Genomic DNA, 18,743 nt, shown 5'->3' with positions numbered 1-18,743 from the left:
TTGGTTAGGTTGTCCGGCTTGCTTCTCCATTCCGCATCATAATATCTTTGCCCACGTGCGGAACGGAAAACGGAGATATTATTTAGCAAATTTTGAAAGGGGGTTTGTAGTGTGTTCGCCAATTTCCAAACTGAAATATGCTGGCAGAGCGGAGGTACAAAGCTCATTATGTTCTGAATCCGCGAAACCACTCCTGGACCGCAGGTACATATGTATTTATTTTATGAGTGATCCCACATGCCATCCAACTCCTTTTTTAAAAAAGAAAAATTCGCCCCTTTATACATAGCTCAAAAGTTGTCTAAAAATGAATCATTGCTTGAATTTTTTAGACACAGATAATGTCGGCAAAAAATTGATGGAGCGTATGGGCTGGAGTAAAGGCAAAGGGCTCGGTCGAGAGGAGCAGGGTACCACTGAGCACATCAGGGTAACCTATAAAAATGACAACAAAGGTACATACAATTGATTCAGCAATATTTTTCAACGGGTAACTTGAATCTTTCTATTTTCTTAATTTTAGGAATGGGTTACACCGGACCTGTTGATGATCCTGTTCTGCATCAGAACGCCTTCAATGAGCTCCTCTTGCAGCTGAATCAGGAAAAGGAACCTGTCCCCATCAAGCCAGAGAGTTTAAGCTCTCTAGAGAAACGTTCAGAGAGCACAAGACGCCGTGTGCAGTAAGTTTTACCGACACCTTAATTGCAAAAATTTATTCATAGTTGCTTTCTTTAGCTACAAAAAGTTCACCAGAGGAAAAGACTTGAGTCGATACTCTGCAAAGGATCTTGAGTGCATAGTCGGAAGTGGAATCAAGAAGAAGAAGAAAGAAGAGCCAGAGGCAAAGGAAGAGATTCCGAAAACAGAAGACGAAGGTCACAGTCATGGAGTAGAGACAATAACTGGAGGACTGATAGCCGATTATTTCCGCAAGAAAATGATAGAACGCGGTCTGGCTACGCCTAAGGTTGAGTATGAGAAGGACGAGAAGGATCAAGACTTTGGATTTGTCGGCTTTAAAATGAATGAAGAGGTTAAGCAGGAGGTTGAAGCAGAGTCGAAAAAGGAAAGCAAGAAAAAGAAGAAATCCAAGAAGCTCAGAGCTGAAGAAACTGATGCGCCAGAAAACCTAGGAAAGACCACGTTTGAAAAAGAGGAACCAAATTTCGCGTTTGTTGGATTCAAAATGAGTGAGGAGCAAGTTGATCAGCCTGAGTGTATTAATCTTAAAAAGAAGAAAAAGAAAAAGGCTAAAAGTGAAAATTTGGAAATACCTGAGCATGCGAAAAACGTAATTGAACCAGATACTTTGCAGAAAAAGGATAAAAGAAAAAAATTGAAAAGAAAAGCTGGTCAAGAATCCATCGATAATGTTTTGAACTCTGAGGCAGAGCTTCATATAACGAAGAAGAAAAAGAAAAACAGGAATAAAACTTGTCGATGACAATCTTCGTGTTAATATTATATATTATACATGTTATACAAAAAAATTGAACTGTAATAAAATTCTCCTGATCCTTACGAAAAATGAAACTCTTCAAAATCTTTTTTCACGATTACTGAAAGCAAATTAAAATCATGGTTCATTGTGAGCACAATTGGCTCCCAAGTTTTGATTGGGAATATTTAATTATGGTAGATATAAGGATACACGAACAGCTCTACCCTCAATGCCTTCCTGGATTTATTTATGTCTTGTCTGTGTCCTCAGTTCATTTATACAAATTCAAGAGTTTTTAACCTAATTAGGTAATTCGATCCAGTGTGTAAAAGTAGCAACTTGATCTGGAAGCAGTTGTTTGTTTACATGAGATAAAACAGCGTAATGGTGGTGACGGAGGAAGAGCGATCAAGAATGAGAACACTGGAAACTAGACCTTGGTCCCCTCGGTTCATAGCCAATTCCTTAACTGGAAATTCAATTATTATAATTTTAATATTTACATTTCTTTTTTTAAGTCCTCGTGAGGTAACAAAAAATGTTGTCTAGTATTCTTAGTTGTCTTGCTGGACGATTCCCAACTGCGATTTTGGTTTTCAAGCCCAAACTGATAAATATTTTCAAGGCAATTTGATCATTTAGGAAATTCAAACAACCATGTTAAGTGGATTATTTATATCTTTATTATTGATCTCTCCACTTATATGCGCGTTCTAATCATCATAGTCAAGTTCATATCGTGAACAATCATCACATAGCAAAATCATCATCTGCTTTCCCAAACTAAATCCTGCCTAATATACAACTAGATTGCAAATAAACGAGTCACCTTGTTTAAGTTTTATCGGGATTTTGGCCATTGCATGGTCCAAGTGCTGACAGCTGATATTATTTGTTTTCGAACAGGGAGAACAAGATCGGAGGGTTTAATTGTCTACTATCTAAGTATCAAAACTGAAATTTGAAATGCACATCAAGTGCTCATCTTTGCATTTAGCAGGTACACAAACAATATTTCGTCCTGGTGCTGGTATCATTGCTTAACAGCCATATTTTCACTATCAAATTGATTGTTGCCCTTTTCTTGCATTTGGTTGTTAAAAGTTTGGCAATTTTGCCACTACCAGGACGATTTAGTAGTCTCGATAATAGTAAAAAAATATTGTTAAACCAGTTAAAATAATTATTAGTAGGAAAATTAATGTAGCCATAAATAGAACGACAAATAAAGCAGGCAGCTGCAGGTCCGCTCAAGAAGCTGGTAACGGGGCTGTGCATGTAGCAAAGTGTCCAATTACATAATATACATATTTGGTAAGCTTAACGCAGTCAATTGTTTTGCCTGGAAACGAATTGAAGACACTTTTTGCCATGTCACTGCTTTGAACGGATCAGCAGCATTGTGAGGATCGTGGGAATAAGATCAGCCGAAAGACTCCTGCGAAGCGTAGACGACATACAGGAATCCGTCCGGGTCCCGCTCCGCCTGGTATAATTGCCGCATGGTGATGGTCAGCGATGCCAGACTCCTCTGGTTGACAAGCAAGAAGAACGACTGAGAGTCTCGCAAGTTCAAACGCCGTCTGAAATTGAACAAGAAAATGAAAATGGGTAAAAAATATTTGAATTGACAAATTCAATTCAAATGATTTAAATTTAACAATGGCTGCTCCCACCAGTGAAAAATTGCCCTTTTTCACTCAAGTAAAATTTCTCGCATTGGAAAGGATGGAATTTTTGGTTTAGTCGAATATTTTTAAGAGGAATTTCTATCACATAGAGATTTGAGATCGTTTCTCTTTTGTTTTCGCTCTAATCTGACAATGAGTGTAGGCGGACAGTGGACGTATTCATCGATCGCTTATTATTTTCTGATTCAAAATCCTCTTCAGCTCTTAATGTGGCTCTGAATTTTGTTTTGGAGGTTTACGGTACAAAAACGTGTGATAATATTTTTTCTTTTACAATTATGTCCAATTAAAAGCAATCCATGCCTAATAGTTTTTCGGTGGTAGAAGCCATTGTAGTATATTTTTAATTACATGTTTTCTCTTTTTGCTAATTTTTTCCTCAGCTCTGTACTACATCACCAATTTTGAAACAAAATATTGCGTTTTTGACTGAATTGCCCAAATTCAGGCAACAAAACACAGTAATAATATGCTTTTAAACACTAATTTCTCCTCAAGCAGACAGTATTATCGCTCTAACAAATTTTCAATATTGGACAAATTTATTTTTTGTCCCAGATATGTTTAGAAACCCTTGGAAAAATAGCATTTTTATCAGGAGTCTAGCAAATTTAAAGTAAAACATGACTGTGACAAAAATTCATGTTTTAAACTGTTAGCTGAATTTTTATAAAGAAAATTTTCTAAATATCGAAATCTCTAAAGTCTTATAAAATTCAACCTGTTATCTCCAAAAATATATTGGTTGCAAACCAGTCCTAAATTACAACTATATTATCAAATTAATTTTACAAAAATCACTTCTAAGGTGGATAAAATACGTTGGCAGGAAAAACCAACTTCTATTTCCAAGCCAATGAAGTGTGATTATGAATTTATAGGGTTTTAATTTGGCGCAAATTAAAAACATTCACAGGTGTAACAAAAATTTTGGTTCTGACCTGGCCTTGAAAATTATCTGAATTAAAAACTACTACACTTGCTGTTTATGAGCGATACTAAATAAATTTAACCAACTTAAAACAATGTATAGAATGGAGTGAGCGTGACCTTAAGCACAATCTTAAAAAATCACGTAATAATTGGGTTGTGAGGAGAATGCTCACCTAATGATGCTACCCAAGTCAGCAACAGTCAAATACTCAGGGACCAGAAACTTGGTTCTGTCCAGGAAGGGCAGCTGCTTTTCTCCTTTCCACCTCTCGATGATGATGGGGATTTTGTTCGGGTGTTGCTCGCGGATTTGCTCAACATCGCGCACACGCTGAGCTGCGAAGCAAAATGCCAAAATTAATGCGCATTCCCGCGACGATGGTTTGCTTTGCACCAGACCAGGCAAGCAAGACCTTGATAACAATGCACGCTTGTGAACGCACTAGGAAATCAGGAATTTGAGCAGCAGCTCAATTGAGATACCATTCATGCCATGACGCAAAATAGTTGAAAGCCTTACACCTTAAAAAACACTTTTAGCACGAAACACAAAACCCCCAAATCAGAACTAGAAGTGCTTTTATCCGATATGATACATATCATTGTTATGACGAAAGGTGAGTAACAGCACCGATGGCAAATAGCGAGCGAAATCAGGAATCGAAACGTACCATACGTCCTCCTCTCTTTGAAACTCTTAGGGTTGCTCCCGTCCGCCATAATTAGATGTCCTTTTCTCGTAACCTCGACTTCAAAGCGGCTCTCAGCGTGGGCCTTTCGAGTTGTCAAGTGCAGCTCTCGGTCTTGGAACGTCAAATTCTGATTGTAGATACGTGCCTTCTGCGTCGCAATATAAATATGGAGTGGTGTGACACAGTGTGTATTTTGTTGTGTCCGAAACGAATGCGCACGACTGCTGCGTTTGTTTATCTCGGCCAAGTGATTTGGATTGGTTCATTTATGGGTGCTGGATTGACCTGTAAAATTTGAATGCAAAAGCGCGGCAAAAACACGTGGCTAACAAGGTAGACAAAACAGTACGTCGTGGTAGTGCTGAAATTGCGCATCGCTTAACAAACAACCAAATTTGCATTGTCAAATGGATTGTTGCCCTTTTCTAGCAACAAGGAAGTTCTCGTTTGGTTTTGTTGAGATATTATACGCAATTTTTCAGCTACCTATAGTAGTAACGTGCGTAATGCGTAACGTATCATAAATAGGTCATAATTAAGAGGTTTTAACAGATTTGAAGGATTTAAAGTAACATTATTTAACACCTTATTCAGTATGTCAATTAAACAAAAAGTGTTTTAACCCGGACTTTTTTCTTTCCGTTATTTTTTGTCAGCAACGGGTTTTGTTGCCCCCATGTTTTAGATCCACATAAATATTTGCAAAAATTAAAAAAAGGAATAGTTAACGAGTTTTCTTCCTTAACGTGGATCATTTAAATTATAATTTTAGTTCATTATTCTTTTCTATGTGATTGTGACGCAAATTGACAACGCGGAAAATAGTACAAGAATAAATCGTCCTGGTCCCGGCAAAATTGCGCAACGTTAAACAAACACCCAAATTTTCGTTGTCGAATTGATTGTTGACCTTTTCTTGCAACAAGGAAATTCGCGTTTGGTTGTTGAAAGTTACGCAATTTTGCCGGGACCAGGACGAAATAATGTATTGACGTTAATGGTAGTAATAATATTATTACACAATTTTGAGAAGGGATTGTTAAAAACTATGTAACTCACTCAAACGGTCAATTTAGTATGTTGAAACATTTTGTTATCCTTCTTTACACACACTTCAACAAACAAACATATACATATTTGTTATTAAATATGTATAATGATAAAATTTAATTCATATTGTTATATCCTCCCATACGTATTGAGAGAGTTCTCTTGATATGAACTAAGAAAGCGACAATAGCGAAATTATCATTTCTGAAACGTATATATGAATTTAATTAAAGTATAATTGAAGTTAAATGAATAAAAATAACTGCATGACAACTCAAATTCAAATGATTGCATGCAAAATATCCTGATGGGAATCATTTTATATCGACTTTCCTTGTCCAATAAGACCATCATCTCCACTTGATTATTGTTTGTGTTTTAAAGAGTCACGTGACCCTGCCATCATCTCCGCGATGACCGCTGTTTGTGGTTCACCTTCGATGCCTCATCCAAACGTATTCAATGAAATTCTACAATATATAGAGATTACGAAACTGGATTTCCCCCCTCCCGATCGCTCCTTGCTGAGCTTCCTGCCAATACGACCGCAAAAACTTTTAAATAATCCGTGATTTCGGCTTTTCATCGAGTCAATTTTGAAATTTTCTATCCACAATAATTGTATTTCTTGGGGCAAGGAAAAAGGCTCGGAAAAGCCCAAGGGCGCTTCCTTTATATATCCGTGATGATGTGGCCTCTCTGCGGTCTCTGCTGACTAAAATGCTAAAAAGCACGCCAACGCGTTGTGGCTCTTATAAATTGACGCGGATTCATAAAAAGCAGACTCACTCTGCCTTTGGCATCCGGCGGGACTGGATCACGAAAGTAGGCTCTCAAGCATCTGGCAAAGTGGCTCCATTAAGATGTTCGTCTCCAAACGTATGTTCAATTACGATATTTTACTGCACTAATAATACACAAATGCAAAATTATGATATTTGAATTGCGTAGGTGTCTTGGATGTTTGTTTTACACTATATCGTGCTCAATTAATCTGATTTTTTCTTTGAAAATAAGAAATATATATCTTGAGAAAAAGCAAAGCAGCATAGAATTTTTCATTTTAAATATTTAAAAATTTACAAATATTATCGGTTTGAAACCTTAAAATTATGTAAAACTATAGTTCCCTTATAGCTCTTATCTTATCTATTCATATTTGAAAATGAGCAGCATGCATCAATAGAGCAGTTTTTAAAATCATTATCTAACATACTTTTCTTATTGTTTATTTTATTAGTCAGCGAAAATAAATAGATTTTTTTTAAAAAATGTTCATTTTTTATTGCACCGTCCAATTCTTTTTTGAAAATGAATTGCCATTTCAATTAAATGTTTCAATATATTAATTAGCCTTTATTTTAAGATATTCATTTATAATAACTGACAATTGTTTCAATGTAGCATTAATTAAGCTCATCGCGACCGGACTTACACTGGGAATGTGCAAACCGCTTGGTGATGACTATTTCGACAACAGCGAATCCTATGAAGATTTGAGCGCATCAGACGACACCTCACAATACAGACCTTCAAGGCAATGGGTAATTTACCTGATATTTTCTGAATCCACATATTCAATTTCTTATTCATCTGAAACTTTTAAGTTGGAAATTAGCCTTGAGATGAAGGCCTTAAACCTTTTTTCATCCCAGCCTTATTTACACTGAAGCATGCTTTGCTACATTGCCCATTGTGTGTCATAAAGAAAATGGGTTTCCGCTAAAAATGAGTGTTGCGTTGCAGTGCAGATCGCAAATAATTACAATAGATCTCGTGAAAAAAAAACTTTCTCTTTTTTCGTTTTAACCTGTATATACTTTAGACCTTTTTGCTTTTCTTTGCGTGCTTTTGACAGCCTGCAAGACCAGCTTCTGCGTCTCAGCCCGACAATATTTTCTTCCCGCGACCAGTTGACTCGTCGAATAACCCTTTGACCTCACAGCCCTTCAATGTCGGAAACAACCCCGATTTTAGTGACATTTTCGGAAACGGTGGAAATGGCAATCCTGGATTTCCTCCTCAGAATCGACCAACACCACCACCACAAACAGGCATGTCAACTTTTAACTTGAGTTTTTCACCAAATTCATGCGAATTTCAACTTTGCTAGGCGGTGGCTCCTCCGGTTGCAGCTGCGTTTCGACTGAAGAGTATAACCCCGTTTGTGGCTCAGACAATGTCACTTACTCAAATCCCAGTAAATTGACCTGCGCTCTTCGTTGTGGACAACGTAAGTGTTACCAGGGTTTCACCAACCCGACCACAATATTTATTTTGTTTGATGTGCGCTGTGCATGAATATTTTGGTGATGGTTGCATTGAAATTAATTTATTTAAATTTCCAGAAACATCGCATGCTTATTATGGCACGTGCCGCCAGGTGGTGTCATCAAGAGGATAAAAAATATCATTTTCTATATCGTCCTATCAGAATTAACGTCAAGCAAAATTATTGGTCAGAGCTTTAATATTAAAAAACACCCCTTATAATTTACAAAGATATGGCTCAACTTTAGTATTTTGAGTAATCTCATTGCAGAGATTTCTCCTGAAAAATCCATATATGTGCATGTCATTTTCAAAATGTATTTAATTCGATTTCTTGGTGTGTGTCTAACTGTTTAAAATTTAGCAATAACAACTTTACTGTATGTAGCTTACCTCTAATTTATCACAGGATTTGAAATTTATAAATCACTTTTAAGATGCCTTTTAGGATGAAATAATAAGGGTAACTTTTTTGGCAGAACACACTAACAAAATCGTACTGCTAATGGAAGGGTAAAAAAGGAGTTGGTGGTTAGACTAAGATTTTGATAAGCACATTCTGTTTCATAAGTGAAGTGTTAAAAACGCAAGTCGTAGCTATGTGGAAAAATTCTTTTAAATTATAAATTCCAGGGATTTCACAACAGTATTACGGTGTGTGCCGCACGGAAGTTGCAGCAAGCGGATGATGGTCAACTCTATTCCCCATGCAGTGAGTGGATTAAATTCTTGTTCTTTGTTGCAATTAGCTGCAAAACTTCTCAGAAATTATAAAAATAGTTAAATGTACAGTAAAAGCATAAATATATCATTGTATTTTTAAATTAATTGGAACACAAATAAATGTTATCAAAAATCTAATTAAAAATTCCAAACAATCTTTGACTTTTGTGATACCCATTGAGTTGGAGAAAACCGTGAAAAAATTTTCAGCGAGGATATTATAAAAGCCATCGGTTCTTCAAATTACTTTTTCAGACCCTTTAGCTGCTAGGGACGTAAAATGGTGCGTTTAATCAGTCGCAACTCGTACAATCGGAACGAAACTGGTCGTGCATGTTGGCTCTTTTCGGCGTCTTTCTGCACCTTGACGATTCCGAGGTTAATAATTTACTTTATGGGTGTTAGTTGTATAAGTTAATTGGCTGAAGTCTAGAATGAACTTTATTCAAAGAGAGGATAATAATGGTTATTTTAATTACGAGACGTGACAGCCAAAAGCGTTTGCGGCGCGTTGGAAAAATAAAACTTTCGTTCTTTATCATGCGCGCGCCGTGAATTTTGTCGCAATTTGTGCACTTTCACCTCACCACGCAAGGTTTTTCGCAAGTCCAACAGAATTATCCTCTCTTTGAATAAATTACGTGTTAATTCTAGTCTTCAGCCAATTAACTTATACAATGTTACATGGGAATTACGAGCAGGTAAAAGATAATTAAGCGTTATTAGATGCTCCATGATGTTATAACCCAGTGTGTCAAGTTGATGCAATAAAGCCAAAAATTCAGTCGCACGCGTCCTCAAGGGCATCTGCTGCTTCGGTTCCAGTGAGTTCGCCAAGCACGAATGGTGCTGTTGTTGAGAAAGGGAGATATTTTGAGTTTTGAGTGTTTATTTGCATTATATTTGTATCTTTAAAATCCAAACCGGTATAAAGAGGTGCGCTTTCTCGATTTTGATATGGAACATAATTATATGAAAACGTTTTAAAAACTTCGTCTCTACCCTTAATTCATTGGAAAATAGTCAAAATAACTGCATTTCATCCAAAATTACGCAAGTGTTAAGTGTTGCAACGCTTGAGAAAGCGCATTATAAAAATAAATCCGCACGCATTTGGCGCCGGCACCGCGTATTTGCGCGTCCGACTCGCTTTATTTAGCATCTGGAGTGGCGAAAAATGACACTTTTGATCCGTGTCCAAGAATTCCCCATTTTGCCTCTGGACCAGTTAGCATCTCTACGAACGAGCAGGTCATTCGCTTTTGCTCCGGCGTTACAATCGGAATGAAACTGCTTGTGTTGGCTCTTTTCGGCTTCTTCTGGGCCGTCTTTGGGGGTGCGGTGTCCGCGCCTGACGACTCGGAGGCCACCATCCTGCCACCTTCCCTCCTGGTGTGTATATTTCCTTCTATAATTATCATGTTTGCGGATGCTTTTATTTTCCCTTTGTGCGGTAAGTACGCGCGAGGAAGTGGTGGCAGAAGCAACGGAAGTGGAGCGTCGGATGCTCAGTGCGACAACCCCATGTGTCAAGTTGACGCTGAAGATTTGGTCAACACGGCCAAGAATGCGGTCGCGCGCGTCCTCAAGAGTATCTGCTGCGGTTCCAGTGAGTTTGTCAAGCACACTAATTTTCTTTTAAACGACTGGTGTTGTTGTGGGGAAATAATGAACGTTGATATGCGTATTTATATCTGGCAAGCCGGAAAAGGTGTGCTCTTCCTCAGTAGAACAGGAAACATGATGCAATTGTGTTCAATTTAACTAAAAAAAATATTGGTGCTCATCCTCAGTTAGTCAAGAGTGCATTGTTGATTGCCGAAAAATACGAAATGACGCGTCTGAAAGGGTTAGGAGCCCAGACTCTAGTAAAATTAAAAAATTTAAATCCACACTTTGTACAATGCTGCTTTTTACAAACGCCTTGCAGAGGAAGGGAAATTGCCGCCAAGTAGTCTTTCAGTGCGGGTGGCATATCGTTCCCTTTTTCACGACATGAAAGTCAATCCATTTTCTAAGAACAAAAGAGATCCGTTTATTCCTGCTGGGCCACAACTGAGGAAAAGACTTTCATTGCTGAGTCGGCTGCGAAATAAAATATATAGCACTTTGAACTTACACAAAATTCCTTTTTCTTCTTGAAAATATAATAAAACTTATCAACAACGTGTTCTCTATTATACCAGCAGAATTTATTTATGGTATTTATTATACCAGCAGCAAAGTTTTTCAAGATTATTTTTAATTTTATTTTCTCGACTTTTGACTCCAGTTTGGCCTAACTAATTAACCTTTTTTTATTAATTGCTTGAAAGGATTATTATTTGCAGAGGAGCCTTTACAGAACAGCCTCGATGACCGTATCTTCAATCTGGAGTCCCAGTTTGCAGATCAAATAAACGTTATCAAAACAATTCTTTTAAACATGGAGGAACGAATTGGCGAAGTGGACAGCAGTGTAAAAAAACTCAGATCTGGTAGGTTGCAAAACGTTCTTTAAGCAAAAAGAGCACTTGTCAATTAAAAATATGAAATTAGAGAAAGGTCACATTGATTTTTCAAATGAATGATATACGCACAATTAAATTCAGATCTGAGGAATGAAACTCCACGCATCACACTCAACGGAGTGGTGTTGTCTGGCGTTACCAACAATGACGAGCTGAAGAGGTCCGCGTCAGAGACGCGCGAGTCTGAAGTGCAACTGTACAACAGCAGCATTTACATGTCACCAACACCAATCGATTTGAAGAACAAGACCTCAGAGCAGCAAGTGCGCATCTTCACTTACTTCTGGCGCATCAGGGACATGAGCAACAAACTGAGGAATTGGGAGCCCCGTCGCTCCATCAGGAGTCCAAGCTTCTTCATTGCTCCCTCGAGCTACAAGATGTACATGCGGATGTTCCCGAGGCACAATAATGGCAAAAATGTTTATCTGCACGTCGGCCTAACCAAAGGTTGATTAATTTTTATGAAATGATTCCCACACATTGATTTTATATCCGTATTAACCCCCTACGGGCCAATTTTAGCAAAATTTCAGCCCTGAAAATTATTTCGAGATAGAACTTCATAGAAAAATATAAAGTATACTGTTTAAATTACTTTCCATATCTGACGTATTTTAAAATCTACAGGTGAATTTGACGACACACTTAGCTGGCCATTCAAACTAAAGATGCGCCTATCTGTGCTGGACCAGCGCACTGTGAGCGAGCAGGACATCAACTCGCGCGTCTGGGACCCCACCCTTTTGTGCAGCGAGTTTAACTGGCGCCGACCGACTGGCAACGGGGACAACCACGAGTGCGTCGGCCTGGGATTTCCTCAAGAGGTGCTTACAACCAGAGATTACCTAACCAAGAACGCTATGATCGTTAAATTAACTGTTTATCTCGACCTCTGAATTTGAGAGGGCCTTATTGTTAGTTAACTATTAACTAACAAACTAACTCTGAGATTTTGTGTTGATGTCACCATAATATATGCCAATGTTCAAACCGAAGAAAAACTGTAATTCTCTATAAATGGCATGTTTATTCAAAGTCTTTACAATTTCTGTCGATATTATGTGAATATTATTTATTAAAAATATAATACACTAGGTCTTTGTTCGATTTCTTACTACAGTAAAGAATAAAAATATCGTTTGCTTAATTATTACGGAAATTGATTGAATATGAATAAAGAGAAGCGCTTCTTGCGTTATTTAAAATCACGTTTGCTAGACAACCGTATCGAACTGCACCACAAAGTTTGCAGAAACATTTTATCACAATAAATAATGGCACCCACTTTGGAAAACTTGCCTGCTTTTGTTGCAGATAAGCTTGACGAGTGTCAATGTAATCCTATTACTGGTTCACGTAACCGGATTTTCCATATTTTCTGATGAGATGGTAGAAACATTCTCGTCATCAATTAGGCACACAGTATCAGCGGGTTTTGGGACTTTGCTCCAGCGGCCCCAAATGGTCATGTAGATGCCACTAATAAAGATAACTAGTCCAATGAAAACAAAAACTCCAGCCACAATGAACCCAATCATCTTGAGGTCCAATACGATTCGCATCAGGTACGCCAGATGTGGAGTCAGTTTTGCCGACTGTTTGAAGTAAAACATTGGAATCAGCACTCGTGGTACTTTCTTGAATATTCTGTAAATTCAAACAAAATTTATTAATACTCGACAAATTTGAAAACTTCGCATCGAAAATATCTAGTTGTAAAAATAAGTTTGAAGTTGGCTTGGCAAATTTTATTTCGTGTCGTTTATTACTAATTTTTGAGGTACCAGCCAGCAGCGTGAGCCGCCGATCAAAAAGTGCGAAAGAATTAATGATAAGTGTATGGAGATAAAAAAACGGCCTTCAAGCCATTAAGCACTATCAAGCTTCGTTTTTAAAAATTTTGTCAGCCACACTAGCCACGGGCTGAAATACGGTTAAAGCTGTGCAGCCAGCCGCCGCCTCAAAATTACGCAGCGGAGGAATTATATTATTTATTCCTCAAATTGTGTGGAAAACTAAACGCATTGATACCAGCAACTGCTGCTTTACATTGAAATATTGCGTTGTCGGAATTCTAATCCCATCTGCATAAAACTCACTTAAAAAATCTATTTGCAATTTTCACAGGTTCAAAATCAGAAAGTAAACGTCACTTCACTCTCGACATATGGGTAAAATTGATGAATTAAGCAAAAGAAAATTTAAAGCCTAATTAGAAAAACAGATAATATTGAATCATGAGCATAATAAGCAATAAAGAATTATAGTTAAAAATCACTTTAGAATGAAAACTCACCCAATCTGCTTATAAGGCTGCATGAGCAAATTGATCTGCAATTTTGCCTCTACTTCCATTGGAACGCCAGTGTTCTGAAAATGCCAAAATAATCAATGAATACAGACTGAAAAACAGACCATCAACTTACTGGTTCAACAACAATAAATAATTCATCAGTCTCTTCGTTTGGGGGAGGCATGTCCACTTTCTCCAGATAAATAGGATCGGCTTTGTGGAAATGCGGCAATGAGACAAACGCTGGAGCGCCAAATTTGCATTTGGAAACGTTCATTGCTCCCGCGGGCATGCAGCTCTCTTCCGAGTCAGGGCCGCCACAAAAGCACTTGTTTTCGGGAAATTGCTGCCCATTATCCAATGATCGATTGCCCGCTAAGTACAAGTTGCCCTCGATGCCTTGTTTGTTCACCTTTCCAGAGTACTCCATCTTCAAAGTCCTAAAAATGGGAAAGATCTCCAGTTATATTTTTGCTGATCATTCAAATATTGATTATTTTATAATTAATTCTTCAATTTTGTTGCTAAACCATTTCCAAATTAATTTAAAAATTACAATTTATATAATTGAACCTTTTTCTACTTATTTAAATTTGAATAAAATATTATTTTCAAATCCACAGATTTGCATGATAAATTCATACATATATGTATCAAGTTTTCCCAAGCTATAAAAGGATTTGAAAACTGACTTCATTTAAAATTATCATTAAATATAATATGCTACAGAAAATAATCTTGAAATGTTGGAATCGGCTAAATAAACTTCAGTAAATCTTCTAGTTGTGATAAAATTACCGACATAGAATAAGTGTTTTAACGACACTCAAGGTTATTATTGTTTAGTGTTGTTAAGCTCAAATTTTTAGTATTTTAAAATTGTAAACTAAATATGATAACACTTAAAAATATCACTTTCTTTTTCAAGAACTAGACTTCTTTCAAAATTGTTATTTATGTTTCACAATCCCTTAGAAAAAAATATGAATTGTTCATTTAAAAAGGTAAACAAAGATAATTCATGCAAGTCAAATAGCATGATTGCCTGTTAAAAGAGGCAGAACTTGATAAAACTACTGTTTTATGCACTTGATCTCAGGGTTCGCGCAAACCTGCATTTTTCAGGAAATACCCACTGCATTGCAAAAAACTGTTTTTTTCGCGGGGTTTTCTGCAATTCCGAAACACAAACATGCATTTTTATTGAAAAACAAAATTTCTCATGATGGATGACCACAAATAGCGAATTTAACAAATCAGTAAAAATGCCTCTGGTTTCACCAAAAGACCAAAAATCCTAAGACGAATCGTAATTTTCCAAAATTGAAGATTTGTTGGTGCGAAATGTGACCTTTTCGTGGTTAAATTCGGTAAAATGCGGAAAAACCCAAAACTGTTTGGTTTTTTCAGCCGGTTTTTTGCGCGAAAAATCCAGTGGTGTATTTTTGCGCAATGCAAAATTGGCGAACCCTGCTTCATCTAGTTAGTTAAAGGTAAAATTTTCTACCTGCAGAGATCAGTAACAAACAAATCAACATCATCCGTGTTGCTGAGAGGCGGCCAGACCTCACCAGTGGTGCCGTTGACCATCGCGCACTCGCCAAAGTTTTCTTGAGTGCGGTTACTATCGTTCCATTCCGTCAAGACTCCCAATTTTGTCAGTTTGTCTTTTCCCGTGTACATGTCGAATTTGCCATCATACTGCCACGAGTTGTTTCTCTAAGAACAAAACTTAAGCTGCTGAACAATATCTTGGAATGAGGGTTTCAAGGAGAAACATATTTCGCTTTGGGTTTTTCTATAAAACTTACGTTGTAAAACCACCCAAACTTGTCGAATGGAATGTTGAACTCTGGGTTGTGGATTGAGTTGACTAAATCCAGCAAGGTGTCGTTGTAACCTTCAAACAGGAATTGGTTGACAGTTTTGGAAATTGAGCGCTCAGTCTTTGCCACGTCCATCACTAGGTTCAAACCAAATAGCAAAGCAGGGTTTTTGCGAACCACATAAGGTGCAGCCTAGATGAAAATTGAAATATTGGAGACTATTTTAAATATATATTATATTTAAACTTGCTAAAGCAACAGGATCAGCGGTTGTGATGATGTCATCGAGTGAGCCGTTCGAAAGTTCTTTATCAAAATGGTAGGTTCGAATCTGATGGAACTCCACTGTGTCATTGTTGTCTTTCCAGGAAACATTCACTCTTTGATGATGTTCTCTGTATCATTCCACATAAAATATGCTATTTTTAGTAGCGGCATCAATGTAGAAAAGTAAGACTCAAGCAACACATTATCATGTTTTGGCACATATTGTGTGGATTTATCTCTTGAATAAATAAACATAGACAAACTGGGTCAGACATACTTAACGATTTTGAGTCTAAAGTTCACCAGCTATCACACTGAATTTGCAAGCGAGACCCAATGTTTAATATATGTTGGTTTAAAATAACATATTATTATGTGTACTCTTTTACGTCTCAGCTAAATAAAACTTGATCCATAACACATATTTCTTCTGACAATGAATAGAACATTACCAGTCATCCTATTATTATAAAAATTACGAGTTGAAGAAAAACTTGACTAACACGCTTCTAGTGAAAAGAACTCGAAAAGAGGCTTTAGCAAATCATTCAAATCACCTGAAAACGTAAGGCCCATGCTCAGTAAAATGTGGCTTCTTGTTTTCGTCTAAGATCTCCTCTGGATTGGTCCAGTTGAACATGTAAAACTCCATGAAAATGTTAATTGGCGTCTCTTTCCACACTCCATATTGCACGGAACCCGGAGTCAGCATCAACTCCTGGAATAAATAACATGATTGCTAAAATTGCTGTTAAAGAAAAGAAAATGTGTTTTTCTTTCTGATAGCCTTGTTAGTCGTCTTAGCAATTGAACAGTATGCACATAAAATATTCTTGTTGTTTTTGCGCATTGAGTATAATGGATACCTGAGAGTTATCATTATTTTTATGTATATTAATAATTAGATGCTGGAGTGACCAAGATAAGCGAAAAGCATTAAATTTCCGCGAGATTTTTTATCATATGATAACTGATAACTTACAAGCTGTATTATAATCAGACTGAACAATCTAAAGAGCTAGAAATTCTTCAAAAATAGTCAGTGATAAATACAAAATTGACATTAACGCTTTAAAGTAAATAAATATGTTAAATTACCTACTTGGAAAAGTGAGTGATAATCAAAGGAATGCGAGGCATTTAAATTTTTTTAAATACAGACATGTAGAATTGTTATGTAACTGTGGGAGTTAAGTTTAGTAAGATTTCTTATCAATTCGTCTCGTTTAGCTTGTTGGCTACAGTTTGAGCTTAAAATTTCAATTACTAATTACATGTTGCAATGAGAGATAGTGTCAGACTACTTGAACATAATAATTTGGGTCTGAGTTGAGCTATAGCTGTAGACTTTGAGACATAATTTTGGAAATCCCCTAGACACACATGTTAGTCCACGTGCGACAGACGTACTCCTCAGACAGACAAGCGATCGCTGAGACTAGCAAAAAAACGGACAGTCATGTTTAGCATATTGTTATTGAAGCTTGATAGAGTAGATTAAAATCAAAATCAATCGCAAATATTTCGTGTTATACGCTTTACTCTGTTACGCAATTAGAAGCTAACATGTGCAAAATTTTGTTTAATTAAACAGCGAAACCCATTGATTAATTATGCGACGCGATCAGAGAAAACTAGATTTTATATTTTGAAAGATTCCGACAGCACTACTAGAACTATATGTATTTGAATTGTCCAAAAATAGTAATTTACATTTGTGAGCACAAGGTCGACAATTGCAGGCCAGAGGACGAGCATGAAACCTCCCAGGGTCACCAGGGCGGTGCTGCCCACGAAGGTGCTACATTTTGCGATGTTGGGCATGTCGCTTCCTTATTCCTCTTGCTGCTGACAGTCAGTGAAGCTGCCTGGAAATATAGAATAATACTGACTGTTTAAGCCGTCAGTGTACTGGGTCTCTGTGATAAAAAAGAAGACTAACAAGTGAACTCACGATAGAATTACGTGAGTCATTGTCTGTTGACGTCGTCACATGACAAAATAAAAGGGAGGAATCATTTGTTACACAGCACTCTTGGTATTTTTGTTAAGATTCATTTACATTATTTGTACTCACTAATTTGTTTCTCGATTACTACGGCTGGGATTCATGCGTCATAAGTGAATGCAGATCAGCCTGTCCATTCAAGTTGCGAAGTCACAGACGCGATGATCTGGTTAAGGGAAAACGAGTTAAGAACTAGAGTGCCGTGTCCGTCGACTTCTCGCTGCTTTTTATAATGTGAACCCGAACCCACCACGGCCACCACCTGATCGAGATAAACAAAGGAATTGGATCAGTTTGCTGCACCGCCAACAGAGAGCTCTGCTCTCACTGCACTTGGCGCGTGGTGCTTTTTCGGGATTACTCGTGAACTATAGTTTTTTGCTTTTTAGTACTTAATCAGTGACAATAAAGAGCATAAAATTGATTTAATAATTCATTCTGCAATAAATTTGTGATCAAATATTTCCTTATCACTGAGAAAATCCATAATTTTTGTTTATGTTCTGTTACATATCTAAATGAGCCAAAATTTCACCAAACTATTCTCATTTTTTTATTTTCCATATTTTCTAATCTAAATGCGTGCTGGGCTCATTATGTAATATATTTGATATATTTGTTCTCTTCTTGACGTGATTTAAGTCATTTTGCTATGCTAAAAATTTGCAAATTCAAATTACCCTTAAACTATACAATTGTAAAAAATGATAAAACATATAAAAATAAAAAGGTGCGTGGAAAGCGGGTGTAACTGGGACAGTGGGAATATGAGGGTCAGCCCAAACTCGCCCCTTTGCGCGCCCAAGAAAAGTACTAATAATAATTATGTAAAATGGTCCAGCGCCAGTCGGCAAGGAGAGTATACCCCCAGCTCTCCAGGCAGACATGATGACATTATCCCACCGAGAAAAATGTCAACCAAAAGGTGCCCATTGGGTGCCCGCGTTCGGTCACCCGGCTACCCCCCGTGGGCACCCAGATGGGCACCCATTGGTTATACCGCATGTCCAACCCTTCGGGCACCCGCGAGTG

General features: G+C 37.3%; 5 protein-coding genes across 8 annotated transcripts; 3 read left to right on the top strand and 2 right to left on the bottom strand.

Annotated features, from left to right (window-relative positions):
- The first annotated feature begins 24 nt into the window (after positions 1 to 24).
- Positions 25 to 2,475, top strand: LOC135936117 (PIN2/TERF1-interacting telomerase inhibitor 1). The gene is made up of 4 exons (XM_065478815.1): positions 25 to 204; positions 333 to 455; positions 524 to 683; positions 739 to 2,475. Exons 1-4 carry the CDS (start codon positions 138 to 140, stop codon positions 1,445 to 1,447), a joined length of 1,059 nt encoding a protein of 352 aa, XP_065334887.1. The 5' UTR covers positions 25 to 137; the 3' UTR covers positions 1,448 to 2,475.
- On the bottom strand, positions 2,105 to 4,975 carry LOC135936119 (microtubule-associated proteins 1A/1B light chain 3A-like). The gene is made up of 3 exons (XM_065478817.1): positions 4,740 to 4,975; positions 4,242 to 4,404; positions 2,105 to 3,027 (listed from the first exon to the last, which is right to left on the bottom strand). Exons 1-3 carry the CDS (start codon positions 4,786 to 4,788, stop codon positions 2,868 to 2,870), a joined length of 372 nt encoding a protein of 123 aa, XP_065334889.1. The 5' UTR covers positions 4,789 to 4,975; the 3' UTR covers positions 2,105 to 2,867.
- Positions 4,976 to 6,433: 1,458 nt separating this feature from the next.
- On the top strand, positions 6,434 to 8,949 carry LOC135935762 (uncharacterized). 4 transcript variants are annotated; one of them, XR_010574249.1, is made up of 6 exons: positions 6,436 to 6,689; positions 7,215 to 7,354; positions 7,669 to 7,864; positions 7,924 to 8,043; positions 8,159 to 8,268; positions 8,715 to 8,949. XR_010574249.1 is itself a non-coding variant. In XM_065478313.1 (5 exons), exons 1-5 carry the CDS (start codon positions 6,674 to 6,676, stop codon positions 8,768 to 8,770), a joined length of 528 nt encoding a protein of 175 aa, XP_065334385.1. In that variant the 5' UTR covers positions 6,434 to 6,673; the 3' UTR covers positions 8,771 to 8,949. The 4 variants fall into 4 exon arrangements, 3 of the variants coding, with proteins under 3 accessions (XP_065334385.1, XP_065334383.1, XP_065334386.1); XM_065478313.1 differs by lacking the exon at positions 8,159 to 8,268 and having other exon boundaries at positions 6,434 to 6,689; XM_065478311.1 differs by lacking the exon at positions 8,715 to 8,949 and having other exon boundaries at positions 8,159 to 8,708.
- A 939-nt stretch (positions 8,950 to 9,888) lies between these two features.
- On the top strand, positions 9,889 to 12,411 carry LOC135935761 (TNF receptor-associated factor 6-like). The gene is made up of 5 exons (XM_065478310.1): positions 9,889 to 10,196; positions 10,263 to 10,413; positions 11,135 to 11,281; positions 11,396 to 11,764; positions 11,945 to 12,411. The coding sequence occupies exons 1-5, from the start codon at positions 10,089 to 10,091 to the stop codon at positions 12,211 to 12,213; spliced, it is 1,044 nt and encodes a 347-aa protein (XP_065334382.1). The 5' UTR covers positions 9,889 to 10,088; the 3' UTR covers positions 12,214 to 12,411.
- LOC135935760 (protein croquemort-like) lies at positions 12,325 to 17,960 on the bottom strand. Its single transcript, XM_065478309.1, has 9 exons — positions 17,781 to 17,960; positions 17,417 to 17,571; positions 16,261 to 16,421; positions 15,687 to 15,831; positions 15,422 to 15,628; positions 15,118 to 15,329; positions 13,744 to 14,050; positions 13,614 to 13,687; positions 12,325 to 12,964 (listed from the first exon to the last, which is right to left on the bottom strand). The coding sequence occupies exons 2-9, from the start codon at positions 17,525 to 17,527 to the stop codon at positions 12,670 to 12,672; spliced, it is 1,512 nt and encodes a 503-aa protein (XP_065334381.1). The 5' UTR covers positions 17,528 to 17,571; positions 17,781 to 17,960; the 3' UTR covers positions 12,325 to 12,669.
- Between the last annotated feature and the right edge of the window lie 783 nt (positions 17,961 to 18,743).

The sequence above is a fragment of the Cloeon dipterum genome, chromosome 2 (assembly GCF_949628265.1).
Source record: "Cloeon dipterum chromosome 2, ieCloDipt1.1, whole genome shotgun sequence".
NCBI classification, from domain to species: domain Eukaryota; kingdom Metazoa; phylum Arthropoda; class Insecta; order Ephemeroptera; family Baetidae; genus Cloeon; species Cloeon dipterum.
Note: the sequence above shows the minus strand (reverse complement) of the source record. Positions and strands in the feature narration are given on the sequence as shown.